This window comes from Polypterus senegalus, chromosome 8 (assembly GCF_016835505.1).
Source record: "Polypterus senegalus isolate Bchr_013 chromosome 8, ASM1683550v1, whole genome shotgun sequence".
Lineage (NCBI taxonomy): Eukaryota > Metazoa > Chordata > Cladistia > Polypteriformes > Polypteridae > Polypterus > Polypterus senegalus.
Genome location: NC_053161.1, coordinates 142,892,010 through 142,909,022, shown reverse-complemented (window position 1 = coordinate 142,909,022; position 17,013 = coordinate 142,892,010). Strand labels below are relative to the sequence as shown.

At 40.5% G+C, this 17,013-nt stretch overlaps 1 protein-coding gene across 1 annotated transcript in view; it reads left to right on the top strand.

Moving 5' to 3' along the window:
- si:dkey-97m3.1 (fatty acyl-CoA reductase 1) overlaps positions 1–2,391 on the top strand; it is a 295,625-nt gene extending 293,234 nt beyond the window's left edge. Inside the window, exon 12 of the mRNA XM_039761871.1 lies at positions 2,067–2,391. Within this exon, the coding sequence (XP_039617805.1) occupies positions 2,067–2,229 (163 nt within the window). The 3' untranslated portion in view covers positions 2,230–2,391. The remainder of the gene's footprint in view (positions 1–2,066) is intronic.
- The last annotated feature ends 14,622 nt before the right edge of the window (positions 2,392–17,013 follow it).

Here is a 17,013-nt window from a genome sequence, read left to right as displayed (position 1 = left end):
TACACCGATAATAATTTCTAGCAAGATAAACAACTAATTTATAGTTTATAAATTTCGTTTCGTTATCTATCTGAATGCGTTTTTGCTCCGAGCAGGAAACATCCCCACCTATCACTTGTACACTACACTGGTTCTGGTTTTCGCAGCGTAATTACATTAAACTAATAATTAGAACACGGCTTATCAGTGCGTCTATACTATATTCTTGTCTAGTTGATGCTTATAAATAATTGTGAAAAATGATTGCTGTTTCTCTATATACGAATAAATCTATGCAAAGTTTATCGTAATTTTTCTCTTAACGTCATTTTAATTTTCTATTTAAATAGGTTAACATATTCAGATATGTTGGAGGGTGACAAATTGAAGCAGTGCCCGGCCCTGAGCGTCATGAACTCTGAATACGCCACTGCAATGAAGTATTAAATTGTGCACACAAACACGCCTGTTTATCCATTACAGATTCTTGTTAGCACACAGCTACTCAAGTAGATTTCATAGTAGGTGTTTATTTCTCCCTGGTTTGAACACAGCATAAGACAAGACTTTTTCCTTCTTCCTCCCTGTTTTAAAACTTCCTTTCTTGCCAAGCCTGCTTAATCCAATGCAGAGTTGCAGGAGGCTGGAGCTCACAAACTGGGTGAACCATCCAGCATTATAGGCCATATTTTTAAAAGGGTCCACTCACTTATTACACACAATGCCCAGACAAGCTCATGCAAATATTAAGGAACAAATCTGCAGAGAGAAAATCAAATTTCCCTTTTTTGCTTGCATGCAATATTTTGTAATAAGACATGTTTAAGGTTTATATGTTTTTCACACATTTTTAGCAAACTAGTAAAATGTTTTTTTTTGTTTTTTTTTTTTATTTTATTTAAATCCATCCCACAATAAAAATGTTGCTGCCTGTGCCTAGTTGACCACCTCTAGCTCTGGAAGGAAAGCAACCACATGTTTTTCAAAACCAGCAGGCATCTCATCACAAGACACACAGCTTAATGCTAATAATATTTAAACATGCAAAGTAACCTTTTTGTTGTTTTGTAGTATAAATATCTGCTAAACCTCTGAAGCTCTCAACACATAACAAGTAGTGATTGAAGAAATGTTATATTGTAAAATCCACCCTTTGTTTTAACACATTTTACCTACCTGTTTGCGGGTCTTTGCATACCCACTTTCAGAACCACTCATCTAAGAAACACAACTTTATGTCCAAATCCACAATGTATTGATCAAGCAATTGCAGACATCCCAATTTTGCAGAGGCCATCTTGCCCACATCCCCTAGAACCTGTGGTTTGAAAGGAGGAGTGCAAAGTGTTTAGCAAAATGCAGGCTTATAAAATATTGTAGGGATGTAATCCTTGAGGGCAGCACGGTGGCGCAGTGGGTAGTGCTGCTGTCTCGCAGTTAGGAGGCCCGGGTTCGCTTCTCAGGTCCTCCCTGCGTGGAGTTTGCATGTTCTCCCCGTGTCTGCGTGGGTTTCCTCCCACAGTCCAAAGACATGCAGGTGAGGTGCATTGGCGATTTTAAATTGTCTCTAATGTGTGTGTGCTTGATGTGTGTGTGTGTATGTGTGCGCCCTGTGGTGGGCTGGCGCCCTGCCCAGGGTTTGTTTCCTGCCTTGTGCCCTGTGTTGGCTGGGATTGGCTCCAGCAGACCCCCGTGACCCTGTAGTTAGGATATAGCGGGTTGGATAATGGATGGATCGATGTAATCCTTGAAAGAAGACTTACATAAAGTGTTAAAAATTTCAGTGCTGATGCTATTTTACATTCTCTTTTGATTTATCTTTCTTACTGGGTGATGTGTCAAAAGGTGTCATAAGCAAACGGGATGTGCTTGCTTTGGAGCTTAGAGCCTGTTTAGAGCCCCCTACTATAACAGTACATTCAGGCATAATGACCGTCTGCTCCAAGACGTGGTGCCCCTCACTCACTGACAGACCCGCAACTTGATCAAAAGGAAAGATGCTCTTAATATAACCAGTGAGTTTGTGTTAAAGCCTTTAGTGACTGCTTCCTTATAACTCCATTTCTTTATTCTTGTTTTACTTCCAGGTTGAGGAACATTCGCTACGCCTTCAATACCATCCTGCTGGTGTTCATTTGGCGCATCTTCATTGCTCGATCGCAGATGGCTCGCAATATTTGGTACTTTGTGGTCAGCCTCTGCTATAAATTCCTGTCCTACTTTAGGGCATCCAGCACACTTCGGCACTGATGGCTACCAGGACAAACCGACCCTGCCTGCCAGAATCCGTTGATCCTTTTTCAACTGGACTATCTGTGCTGTATCCTGTCAATCACCATCCATTCGAACCCCCCACCCTCACCTCAGCCGGAGATGCTTGTCATTTTTCAGAAATAAAAGGTTTAAACATAATGGATTCTTCTAAAATAGAAAAATAAAGTGAGATATATATATATATATATATATATATATATATATATATATATATATATATATATATATATATATATATATATATATATATATATATATATATATATATATATATATATATATATATATATATATATATAAATATATATATATATATATATATATATATATATATATATATATATATATAAACATATATGTTTATATGTATGTGTGTGTGTATATATATATATATACACATACATATATGTGTGTCAGCAGCCATCAAATGGCTAATGTTCAAGGAACCTGCTGTGGTGCAGTTACCAAATTTGTGATTATTTAATCCCATGACAAACATTTCCTCTCATTTTTTTATACCTCTTTTTAATGGAGTTTTTAATTTTAAAAAACAGTATATGCAAGAAATCTAGCTCTTTAATCCAAATTCTCCATGTTTTTGTAATTCACTTGTTTGTTCCTAAATGCCTCGTTTTTGGAGTTGAAACCACGTGCCATAAAAGGTCCATCCTTGCTCTTTCATACATGACAGAATCCACAGGGACAGCCCCTATTGCACGCTGGATTTATTGCCTTTTCAAATTTTCATAGGTGGTCTCCTGGTGCCTGAGGAATCTGTTCATCGGGAGTCCTTAATGTCCTGCTGGAGTCCAAGGCGAATCCAAGGCAAACACGCTGAAGCTTCCGTTGTATTATTATGCTGTACTCCATTTTGTCCCTCGCCCATCCAACATCACACTCTTAGTAGCCATCAAATTGAGGTGTAAGATTCGTTATAAATATACTGGCAAAACTAACCAGAAAAGAAAATGTGCTTCCCATTCCCATTGCCTCCCACCCAGTGGCTCAAGTCCCGAGTTATTTTTAAAATCCAGGACAAAATGTGTTAAGTTGTATTTGCCAGAGTGTTGTTTAACGATTCCTAACTTCTGGAGAACGATTAGAACGCCGATTTTTACAGAGGGATACTTCACTTCTCCCTCTCGCCTTGGCCTTTCCACTATCGCACACTAAGTGAGATGCACACTGGAGGATACAAAGGAGCCGCATCCATTGCCCTTGCCGCTTTCATTTTGTGCAGTTTGTCAACATCTTAATGTTTTGGGGGGACACAGCTGCGTCTGACAAAGACCCAAAAGGCAGTGCATTCGTTTTTATCCACTGCCGATTTCCAGTATGCGCAAAACCCTCAAATGTTTTTTTCATGTTTCTACTTTTCTCTCAGTGTAGCACTTTCCAGAACTCGTGGACACTGTAGCTGAGCTGCACTGCACTCAAAAGAATTTCTTAAGAAAAAACGAAAGTTTAAAAGTTCTAGGTGTAGAGTGCCTAAATATTGAGTATGTGCTTTACTCATACAGATGTTTGTCCGTTGTTGTATATACAAAAGAACATCTCTATTTTTTACAAATAATTTATGTATTACAAGTATTTCTTTTGTTTCGTTTTTTTAACGTGTATTACAAACATCTGAAGTGTGTACTGTGCAGTACGCTTTTGAAAGAGAGACTTTACAGTTCTGCAAATATCTGCTGTAGCCGACTACACAACTGCCTAATGGACACTGTGGAGTGGCGACCTTCCTTCAGCCTAGTTGGTTAAGTCACTGGTGCGCAGGAGACTGACTGACTGACTGACTGACTTAGGACCTTTCACGGTGTCTCTGACTTCACAAACACACCAGCAGATTGAAAGTGAGGATTGCCTGAGAAGTTAAAGGAAAGCTGCTCTCATCCCAAACAAAGCCGTGAGCGATGTCATAAAGAGTCCACCCCAAGTATGTGCTCGCGTGCGTATCTACTGTATGTGTTCAACCGCGCACTTGCACACGCAGACGCAACACAAAATATAGCTGATGGAGCTCACACAGCGGCTAGATGAAATCTGCAAAGCTTCACGTCCTCCATTAGCTGGAGTACAACACCACCCACAATCCATTTTCATGACCGCTTCTTCTCTCTCCAGTGCTTCATTGAACTTGTAAAAGTCTGGACTGCAAAAAATGAAAACTTCTGAAGCATCTCTCATGATGGCTTGTCTTGAATTTTGCACAATAGTGATTTTCTATTACTTTTGATTAACGTATCAAATAGACTCCTGCCCCGGGACGCAGAACTGGATTAAGCAGGTTTGTTGTTTGTGATATGGTAACTTCAGATCGTTTTCTCTCAAGTTTTTTTAACCAAACTATAAAAGTTGTCAAGACTGAAGTGAAGTGTGCTCTTCATAACTTCTACTTCGTTCATTGTGTGTTGAGGTATTGTATGGCCCAGAACACACCCTATTAAGACTTTATGGTTTAATATACGACGATGGGACAGAATTTGGTCAGTTCTGTGTAGAGCAGTGGGCCTGCACACTTCCAGGCAATCTGAGAAGTCCATTCATTTCTCCAGTAGTTTACTGCATTGCAAGTTAAAGAAGCAAAGGCTTGCATAAAGGTGTTGCATATTGGATGATTTTATTAATTTTCTGTCTTCTTGAGCTGCTTGTTACATTATGGAACTGCAGAGAGCCAATGGAATGTCCGTCCACAGCAGCACACATTCACTCATGGAGGGTCAGTTAGAAATAACAAGCAGAATGGGCCGAGAAAACACACGTGAAGGTGAGGACAGACGGTCAAGTGACGGAAAGTCTGACCCCTGTCAGCAACACTAAGCACTGTGACTGAGGTGGCTCCTGCCTGCTAGGATGCGGAATTGTGCTAAACCATAAAATCTTATCAGGGTCGACTTTTTTTCAGAGACAGATGGATATATGTATATGTGCGGGTCTGTCTGTGTGGATATGCTGTTTTAACTGCCGTCCATAAAGTGCAGTGCATACCCGCCAGTCACCGTCTGAATACCTGACAATATCCTATGCAATATACAGTATTCCTCTGCAGGTCCTCGTCGTCTTCTCATTCTGTATGTAGCACCGTTAGTCGGCGCCACCTCATCATTCTCGTACCTGTGTGTTTCTTGGGTCTGTAATCGTGAATTGGCTCCTTTTGGTCACACACAGCCATCACGGACTGAAGTGGTTACCATAATGTCATCTGTGTGTGTCAGAAGAGCGTCGGAAGAACAAAAACCAACTGCACTGTGTGTGATTAGCATCACGTGACCCGGAACACGGGGGTGGTCTTGATCCAGTTGTGGTACCAGTCTTTGTTTTGATGTTAACGAGTCTCTCCTGTAATGTCATTCACACCGATTTGGGTCTCTCCATCTGTGACTGTGAAGTAGTTTACAGGAGTGTCCACCTGTCTCTGGGGCCTTACAACATCTGCTCTTGGTTGGACTTGGCCTGACCTCATGGTATGAAATGTGTTTTATTTGTCAATAAATAAATACGGCCCTTCCAAATTATTTGTATTTCTTTGTCATGTTTATGCTATGCGGCATATAGCTGTACTCCCTCTGCCACCCATCAGGAGCCCATCAGGGGCCAGGTGCATGGGCACAGAAGTATCCGATTAAACTTGTATACATACATCGCGGACAGACACGCGGTTCGCACAGATCTATGGGTTGCCCAAACCTATGTGGGTTTCTTCAGTACTCCATTTGAGACCGGAGAGAGCGGGCCTGGTGATGGACTGGCACTCCTTTCTATTCCTGTGCTCCTCCAAAGAGGTGTGTCTGGCACGATGGAGGGGACATTCAGCAGCAGTGGTGAACAGAAGAGGAGAAACAGGACATCTTTATACGGTGGAAAGGTTTTTAGTTTGTACCGTTTATTCTGAAGCGAGCCTGCAAGGTTTTATCCATAGAAGGTAAGTAGCCATGAGAAAGGTGTTTGCTACCTGTTAGTGGGGTAAGTATGAGAACTTCATTGTAACTGTTCCTTATAGATCTGAGGGTGCTGAATTCAAATCCAGCAGTGGAACGGCTCTACCTCATCCAGTGTTTCAGAGATGGAGGTTACGCAGATCATTCTTTTAAATACAATTATTACTTACAAAATAGTAGTGGTTTTCATTTTATTATCCTCTGAAGATGTTTCACAGTGAAATGACCAACAGGTGTCTGTTAACACAGTGGAATGGTGGCAGGTCTGTGCCATCTCACCAGTCCTGGTGGAAGCTCTCCCATGTTCAGACCATTTTATCTGCAGCTTTCTCTCTTCTGGACAGTAAAAATAAAAAAAGGCATCTTTCTAACCTTCTAAATATTCATTTCTGGCAATTTTGAAGGAATAAGAGAAAAATATTTATTTAGAGCAACAAATGTGCAGCTACCACTTGATTTTGGGTTGTTTCCACCTCAACTAAAGTCCACCATTTTTCAGCTCAAAATATACTTCAAATACATTGTTTTTCAAGCTCAGAATATGATGACATAAAAGAAAGTTTATTTTAAAAAAGAAAATCAGAATCTGATATCTCGTGGAAACAATGTGTAGTAGAGACCAAAACCGGAGTCGGCACACACCTAAATCTGTAAATTGCTCAGATGTTTTTTGCGCGGGAGTGTAATAAGAACTTGACAACGTCTTTATTTATAAATGCATGTAAATGCAGTCAAATATGAATAAATAATTAATTTTGTAAATTACAAAATGAATACAGTGATCCCTCGCTGTATCGCACTTCGACTTTCGCGGCTTCACTCTATCACAGATTTTAAATGTAAGCATATCTAAATATATATCACAGATTTTTCGCTGGTTCGCTTATTTCTGCGGACAATGGGTCTTTTAATTTATGGTACATGCTTCCTCAGTTGCTTTGCCCAGTTGATTTCATACAAGGAACACTATTGGAGGATGGCTGAGAACTAGAAATATAACCGCCAATTAATCTAATATTAGGGGGCCAAAATAACAGAAGAACCCCACGGACAGGAGAATATCTAAACTCCATGCAGCAAGTGTGAGAATTGAGTAGTTGGCCTACAGTAGCACTGCCCACTACACTTCCATACTACCTAGAGCTTAACTTAAAAGTTATGTCAAACATTAAATGTAACGTCTTGTTTTAACACTGCTTGACATCACATTTGCAACACTTGAATTAGTCTTCATTTTTCATTTTATTCGCAGGAATTCATCAGTGTACGTGTAACTAAGAAACAAGCAAAATATGTTTGGCCATCACGAGGCACCAGAACAGTGTCCAGTTGAATAAGTGTCTGGAGATGGGGCGACATCAATCTCTTGGTGTTTTTGTGATAGGGAACACTGTCTCTGCAGAATGTCAGATAAATGTTCATTTCAGTTCAGCTCTCAGGTCTAGGGCAGCCATGGTGTACAGTTAGCACTGTTGTCAGGCCCTTTCAGCCACCCATTGACCACTGCAGTCCTGTGGATGAGCTTATTGTCCTCTTAGAAGATTCAACTACCATCAGAAAAGAGATGCTCAACCATAACCTGAATGTGATCGCTCAGACCTGCTCCGAATTAATGAGCTTATGTAACATCTTAGAGGATCGGCAGACCTAAACAAAGCCAAGGACATGCCATCCCCCTCATAACAAAACCACGAAAACCCTGCACTGTGGGGATACAAGCAATCAGCATTGCGCGTGCATTTTGTTGTGTGTCCCCCTTGTCCTCTTATCGAGTGTTACGTGAAGGCTGATTCCTCAAAGCAGGAGGAGTATATTTTTTTTTACTACTTGCACCGCTTCATTGACAAAGCACATCTTTAAGTGTCCTAAACAGCCTGGGAACAGCCTGACTATCCTGGGACTGTTTCTGATGTAAATCTCTTCTTGTGTTGTAGTCAGCTTATCCAGAGTTCTTTGCCTGAACCACCGCACATACACTGAGGAGGACGAGGCTTTCATCCACAGTTGCCCTTAGATAAGGAGGTCTTTTCATCCATGACGTCCATACTAACATCACCTTGGCACAGTGCCTCATGAGCAAACAGCAGATTAAGTCTTCATCAGTGACCTGGACAACTAAACCTGTTGCCTTTTGAAGAATCAGAAAAAAAAGAAAAGCAGAAAGCAAACTATAAATTCTGGAAAATTATATCATCATCATCATCATCATCATCCACCATGTCTTCTTTAGCCTGGTGCCCTCCATCTTGCTACACCTCTTCACCTAATCATCCTCTGCCTTTCACTGCACAGGCCCAAAGCACCCTAGTCTGTTTCTCCTCAGCACAACACCAAGTCTTCATCTTCACTTGGCTTTCCTCTCACCTTCCAACACTCCATATATCCATCTGTGGATGTGAATTCTCATATCTGTTCTTCCAGTTTTGCTGCATGTTCCACTTTCATCAGCCATGTCTCACTCCCATTGAGCACACGACCTCTCGCAATATTTTCTTTCAAAGCCAGAGAGGCTTGTTTAAGGAGTCAGAATGAGGGTTCAGCTCCTGGAATATCTTCCATGCCCCTCTCAGCCTGACAATCAACCTCCATCTGCACTCAGTATGTCACCTAAGTAGCAGAACATGGAGTTCTCCCAAAGAACATCATTATCTCATTTCATTTCTTTATTCAGCAAGTTCTCCATAACCTCCCAGTTTTCCATAATCCTGTTCCTCTAAATTATGATGTTCCCGTCAGGATTTTTCAAGCAATTCGGTCTCTTGTCATCTGCTCCATGGTCCTGAGTACATTTTTCTTTTCCTCATCATTCTGCAGGTCTCTTGCAGACTCCAATCTTTTAACTGCTTTTCAAGCTTTTTGCTTTGCTTCCTGATAGATTTCCCTTTGACCTTCTGCTGTTGTCTGCCATTCCTTATAGCACTTCCTCTTACTTCTCAATTGACATCTCAGCCGAACAGCACCAGGTTTCCATGTCTCTCCCAAGCATAGTCTTCTTTGCTTGTTCTCAACTTGCCATTCACAACTCAGGATTCAATATCAGTTGCTCCTGCTACCAAAGCTTCACAATACGTACTTCTGACGCTTACACACCTTCGGTCTCAGTTCATACTTCAACTTGATCGTCTACAACCAAGCAACATTGTGATATGCAACCTTCTACTGTACAGCTACCACCACCATATGTTTTTATTATGTCCTGATCACCTTTCCTCAACAACATGTAGTCTATCATGGTCCTTACGCCACCAGAGTCAAATGTCACTAATTTGTTTTCCTATTTGTTAAACATGGTATTGCACAAACCCACTTCTACTGTGCATCAGTCTTCTCACCCTTAATATGATTGGTACTGAAGCTAAAGAGCCCATGGACTCCCTCTTAACATCAGCACTGGTGTCTTCATGCCTATTCAAGTTACCCACATTACAGACACTTCTCTCTGAGGCGCCCCAGATGTCACCAACCCATGGGGCGTATACGGAGCCAAAATGAACGGGTCCTTTATCAAAAGCATTGTCCAGTGTTTCACTTCTCTCCTGCCACAGAAGCGTCCACCTTCATTCTTGTTCTTGCCTGTATGTTTCCACCTCCTGCACACATTTTGTCTCAATATTATTCTATTACTTCCATTTAGCCTCCTTCACACCTCTGACTCACTACCACATCTTCATCAGCCCTGCTCCTAAACTGGCCTCCCCACAGTGCCACCATCATAGATCTGTTTTCCTGTACCTGTGGGGTGGCCAGTTCCCTTTTGAAGTAGGCAGATGGAGGCACTCCGGACTGAAACCCACATATAATTCATACATTTCTGTGAAGAGGAGACGTTATTCAGTCTGCAGTAGCCCACAGCCAGTATGTCAAGGTCCTTTTGTAATTTAAGGAGTGACTTTCTTCCTGCCACTCGGCCTGTCAGACCTGCAGCACGAAGTCCCCTCTTCACAGTACAAACTGAGACTTACTTTTATTGACCACCGTTAAGCTGTGGTGCAGTGAGGCGCCTATCAAGCAAGCTGGCGACCCTCAGAAACCTATTAGCTGTTCCCTGAAGAAGAACTATTTGTAATATTAGAATTTTTCTTTTTTTCAGTTTTTGCTAACCTAAACTTTAAATTGAAAGCTATGGCAGCTTACTGCTTACCTTTTCACCATTTTAGAGCAGTTCACCTGAACATGAAGAAAAACGGAGCTGTTCTAAAACTTGAATAAAGTGTGTGTGTGCGTGTGTGTAAAAAAAAAAAATATTTTATATATATATTTTTACACACACACATACATATCTCATATCACACTCACTCTTCAGTTCAACGACTAATAATAATGCCAGCTTTTGAATCACACTGTTACAGACATTTCTCGTATGAACGCTAATACATCTAAAATACAAATCCTACCAGTGTCTAGACATTCGTCACAACAGAACAAGAGGTATCAATAATAATGGCCTTATTAAAATACATTTCCACATCTTCCTTGATGTACAAAAGTAAAGCAGCAGTTCTAATTAATATTCAACTCAGACCTCTCCAGGGCGCATTTAACTAGATTCAAAATTTTAAATGAGACCTTTCTTGCTTTACTATTCACACGGTACAGAACTGAATTTCCGAAATCAAACAACATTTACACAAAATACCTCCAGGGCATTGTGCTTTTTCCAATGAGCATTCCCAAGTCTCTGGTCTTCCGTGACTACCCCATCCACAAATCCATGTACGGTAATCCTGGGTCACAGGGCTCTGAGAGGGAACTCACTTCTTCAGGTTCAACCAGGGCTGGATTAAGGTGGGTGCTATTGATGCTGCAGCATTAGGCCCATTCCTGAAATAACCCCAGATGAAAACAGACGAGAATTTTCCGGAAGCTGAACCGTTTTCCTTTGCTATATTAACCCCAAAATAATTCTTAGAATGAAATTTGGAGTGCGACTTTCGGACACAGCATTACTTATTATACAGTCACTATTGTTCTTTGCGCCGTGACGTAACTATAACGTCGCTGGGTTTATTGTTAACCGAAGATTTCAAGTTAATGCTATCAATTTTACGTTAAACAGTTTACTTAGTAACTTAGCTGCGTTTTTTTTGCAATATCTTGAGGATTCTTGCATCTTTATTATTTTTCGTAAGTGCCACGTAGTAAATTTTTCACCTTGAAAGTTAGTTGTACAGTAAAGATCGATGGCTATTTAAATGGTTATCTGTAAAGATAAAACTAAAAGCCGGCCCGCAGGCCTGGCATGGATGTTTAGAATTTTTAAAATCCTCGAAGGATTCTGGTCTATTATGAAATTTTAATCGTGGACAAATTTTTACCCTCAAGAGCCTGAACTGAGTCACTTTGACCCAATGTCTCTGCAAATTCATTTTTTCTTACTCTGTTTCGTAAGAGAATTGTTAGGTTTTCTGCATTAAGTGCATTTTTCAGACAATTGCTATTGAATGTTGATGTAGTTTGATGTTAATCTCGAGTTGTTACAATACTACGTCTTTATTATTATTCATGTTTAATAAAGGCTGGCTGGTTGCATTGCAGGCAATTACGGCTCTTTGGTCGGTCTTAGTGAACATGTACGGTGGGTGTCGAATGCACAAGCACCAATGCCAAGAACAAATTGGCCTTTTTTTGCGCTGCAGCATCAGGCCCAATTTCGTCTTACTCCAGCCCTGGGTTCAACTTACATTAAAAGGCTCTTCAGACTTATAGTAAGTAAGTGAACTTTATTGTCATTCATACCATACAACAGTACAACAACGGATGTGTAGCTGAACGAAATTGCATTTCTCCAGGCTCAATGTGCAGACATAAAAGACGACCTGCAGACTTTACAAACATTTCACTTCTTAGTAGATAAGACAGTGTAGGACAGCACAAGGCAGTACACTACAAACAATAAATATAAAAGATATATATAGATATATATATAGATAGATATATATATATATAAAAATGTAAGCCAGTCAGTGGGTAAAATATAATATGAAAGAAAATATTGCACATCATCTCAGAGTGATTGTGTTATTGTACTATATGGATACAATATTTATATATATTATATACAATGTAATATTGTACACTATTACAATACAATATAATGTAAACTTAAGACCGATTTGTGGTAATAAAGTGCACAGTAAGTAAGAGAGCAAAAGGTCAAAGGTTATTTGACAGAGTTTAGTATTCTGATGGCCTGGGTGAAGAAGCTCCTGTTAAATCTGGTCGCTAAATCTGCGCTAACGCTTTCCAGAGGACAGAAGATCAAACAGACCATGTGCCGGGTGTCTGGGATCTTTTACGATCTTAATGGATCTGCTCGGCAACATGAGTAGTGTAATTCTTGAACAGATGATTTGCTCCGCTGTCCTCACCACTCTTTGAAGTATCTTCTGTTCAGCGACAGTGCAGCTGCCATACCAAACTGAGACGCTGCTGCTGGTCAATATACTTTCTATAGTGCCTCTGTAGAAAGTTGTGAGGACAGGAGAGGGAAGGTTTGCTCTTGTCAGCCTTCATTTTCTCCGAAGTCGCTGTTGTGCCCTCTTGACAAGAGAAGTGGTATTTGTGGTGCATGTCAGGTCATCTGTAAGGTGCACTCCCAGAAACTTGGTGCTCCTCACCGACTCCACACTGTTTCCATGGATTATAAGACATTTATTAACAAAGATACCTTTTGGAGCCCACCAGTCCAAGCATTTACTCCAGTATTACGACAGTCCTTAGCCAGACAAAGGCTTTACAGGAGAACATCCAGCATGCAGCTGATAACGCGATGATCAGACACCAGACGGCTCCAGCTGTGGGACATCAGGTCCTCCTGTGTTGGCTCACATGGACGCACCTGATACTTCATTCCAAGTCGGTTGTGACCCTGAATTCCTGCACACTAAGAGGAACTCAGCCTGCTCACAATACTTGAACACAAGGCAATATAACTAAAAAGCTTAAACAGGCTAAAAATATTACATAAATATTTTCTGCTGCAGCGTCAGTCCATCGCAGGGTAGGACTACCTAATCGAAACACTGCAGATAAATCCAGGACGGATATATTGAACTTCAATGGCAGCTTCTGATTACAGGCTAGCTCTTTTTCAATCGGAGTCTCCATTCCAAATTCTAGCCAAGGTATCAACATGTTGAGTCTTTCAATTAATTCTCACAGATAATGAAGTGGGAATGTGAAATCCCCCACGCTACACAATTCATAGACACAGTGCCATCCTGACAGCAATGGGCACAAGGCAGGAAGCAGGTGCCAGCCTATCATGGGGTACAATCACAGCAGGCCAATGTGGAGGAGCTGAAGGCAGCAAGTCTGGAACACGTGAACTGAAATGGAGCAAACCGCATGGACATGAAGAACACGCGTGCCGCACAGCGACTGTGACGAGGTCGGGATTCAAACTGGGGGTTTGATAGTCCAAGCCATGTTGTGTGAAATTAAGATTTAACACCATTATATTTTATTTATAGATCCATCCATCATGTATGACCTTCTGATTTACTCAGCCAAACTCATCCACTGTACATAAAGAAATGAATTGGAGTCGCCAGAAATTACGCTTCAGTTTCTTTTTTATCTTTTCAATAAGAGGTTGAAATTTAAAATGTGTCTTTCTTGTGTAACTTCATATAGTATCCAGTAAGAACAGGAGCAATCGCACAGCCATGCTGGTTTTTTTTTTACCAAATTAATTTTATTTGAATTAACACAATGCAAGACTGGATAAAAAAAACCACACACTGCAATGGCACGGCATCTGTCCTACTGAAGTAAAGCAGGCTGCAAACGCCGTCCACGGAGCTCTCTGCGCCTTCTGGTGAATACCTCATTAAAGCTGTTTGACACTTGAAGTATTATTATTTTTCATGATATTTTCATTTTTTCAATAAATAAGAATGCAGAAGTACCAGACAGACATGATTTGTGAATGTTGCTGGGAAGCGAAGGCACAACAATTCAAGTTTAAAAGTTGATATTTTGTATTCATCCTTAGAAAACTTTGCCTGTGAATATCGCCGACTAACACAATTGGTGAGCATCGCGCTGCTCAATGGGCTGCTTGAGTCAAGTGAGTTCAGATATTTGAGGTGAGGAAGACCAAATTCAGGAGGTCACCATGATAAACTCCATACAAGTGACAGTATTCAACCTATCGACTAGAGTGTTTTTGAAAAGAAGGCTGGAAAATCTACAAAATGTAACAGCACAGTGCCTGTTAATCTTTTATTAATTAATATTATGCAAAATGACATAGAGGTACAAAGAATAAGAAACAAAATAAAAACAAATTTGCAACTCCAGCTGTTCCCACGAAGAGTGAATCTTGGGCTTGTATGAGATGCTAATGTGGAAAAAAAAAGATGGACAATCTAAATCACAACTGTACACTCACCGTATACTCTAGGCTCAAATACCCTATACGACTCACTAACGCACATGTTAAAAGGCCATTACTTACTGTAGAATGACAACAATCCTTCTGCACATTCGTCCAACAACTCACCGACTTGCAAACTGCCCACCACAGTTCTAAAGTCACCACAGCTGTGAACTTCGAGTCACACAAGCAGCCAGGCATTCACCAATCAGATCATAGCTCCTTTTCAGGTGCATTCACATTTAATGCAAAAGGCACCTACTGCAATAGCCATGTTGGTCTGTCTGTCCACCCATCCAGTATCCAACCCGCTATATCCTAACTACCGGGTCACAGGGGTCTGCTGGAGCCAATCCCAGGGCGCAAGGCAGGAAACAAACCCTGGGCAGGGCACCAGCCCACCGCAGGGCACACACACACACACCAAGCACACCGGGAAGTGAACCCAGGTCTCCTGACTGTAAGGCAGCAGTGTTACCACTGTGCCACCGTGCCGCCCATCCACCTGTCTACATTGAACAATTCCTCCTGTCAGTGCGCCAATTCTGTTGAACTCTGGCACACTTATTCTTGAAGGAAATGTGTTGGGACAGTTTAATGTGCGTTGAGATCTCTTGCATACAGTGCACCATACAAAGCACTAATTCAGGGGTCTCCAACCTTTTTTTCCCCCTGAGAGCTACTTTTACAAAATGAAAATGGCCAAGAGCTATTCATGTTTTCTAACATTTATTCTCATAGCTTATTTCAACCCAAACAAACTGAATAAGCTGGTTTTACCTGAACATTTAGAAAATGGTGGTGTCCACAACTCACATTTTGCATTAAAACATCACAAAAAATATTTAGTTCACCTGCAAGTGCATTTTATATGTCTGTATGCATTTTCTAGTGTATTTCACACTATTGAATTAAAACATGAATGCTGTAAAAACAAAACAATGCAATTCCAAATACACAGATATGACTTATTCATTTGTCATTTTGTTACCTGTCACTGTTTCACTTCACAAGAGTATTCACATGTTCAGTTGCAAGTGTGATGTGTTTTTTTAGTTAGTCAGATGACTGGCACTGCATGGAGTCAACAAGAGAGGTGTATGGTGGAGTGCAGCCACTTAGGTTCACTCTTATGGAGTCATTTAAATGTTCATCTGAAAGTCTTGTTCTGAACTTTGATTTCAAGACATTCATGCCAGAAAAGACAGACTCACAGAGGTTTGTAGACCCAAACAAAGCAGACATTTTCAGAGCTGCTTGGTCAAGATTCTTATAGTTATCTGGCTCTACTAAGCTCTAGAAATGCTGAGAATGCTGTTGAGACTTTAACTGCACATTATTTTGAAGAATTACTAATCTATAATATATCAATTTCTGTCTGTCTGCTTTTCATGAGAGAATTACTTAATGGATTTAAATTGGGTTTTTTCTATAATTTGCTTGAACATTCCGGTTTATCTTGCGACTTCTCTCATTTCGCTATGCATCATGCAGTTCACTTTCGATTTATTTGCACGAATTTGAGACACGCAGCGGGACGAGGAGAGGGGCCTTCCTCACTCACTTGCCAGCTTTGGGGCATGTTCCTTAACTCCGCTTAGTTAGCGAACGAGAGAACAATTGAATTCAACTTTGTTTGATATTTAAAATAAAGTGTTACTTAGGTCTTGATGCATTTGAGTCCAGATATTCTCTTAAGTGTATGCCACATTGAAAAGATTGATTGCAATTCAGATTGTGGATCGTGATTTGTGTTAAAAGGATCGTGATATGATTTTTTTGGAAAGATCGCCCACCCCTAATTTGACTAATCAAGTTTTCAAATTTATGTAGGATTCATTAACCCTTTGGCGAGCTACTTGGAAAGGGGTTGTGAGCTACCAGTAGCTCCCAAATGACGTGTTGGAGACCCCTGAACTAGAGAATCTGTGAACTATTTTATTTCAAAACAGAAGAAGACTCACCCATCAGTCACGCAGGTCCTCAGTACGTTTTAGCCAAATCTCCAGTGGAGGTGTGTGTGTGTGTGTGTGTGTGTAAAAAATAAATAAATAAAATTAAAAAAAAAAAAATAAAATATATATATATATATATATATATATATATATATATATATATATATATATATACATATATACACATACACGGATTGGGCTGTCAGTGTGATGGGGGTTATTGGGTGTAAAGTTTTATTTATTATGAATAAGTTCTTCTTAAGTTTGCATATTGCTGGATTTATGTCTAAGTGTCTCCTGATGGCGTTCTCATTTGATAGCCAAGATTAAACATTCATTAATCGAAGCCTACACAGAAGACGCCAAAAAACTCAGCAAACAATTGGCTTGAATCAGAACCCCCACCCCACCTGGCACTCACTCCCTTATCGCCACGATGTGTCTAAAGGTGCAGCACGCATCCTGGCCAGGTCAGGTGTCAGAATAG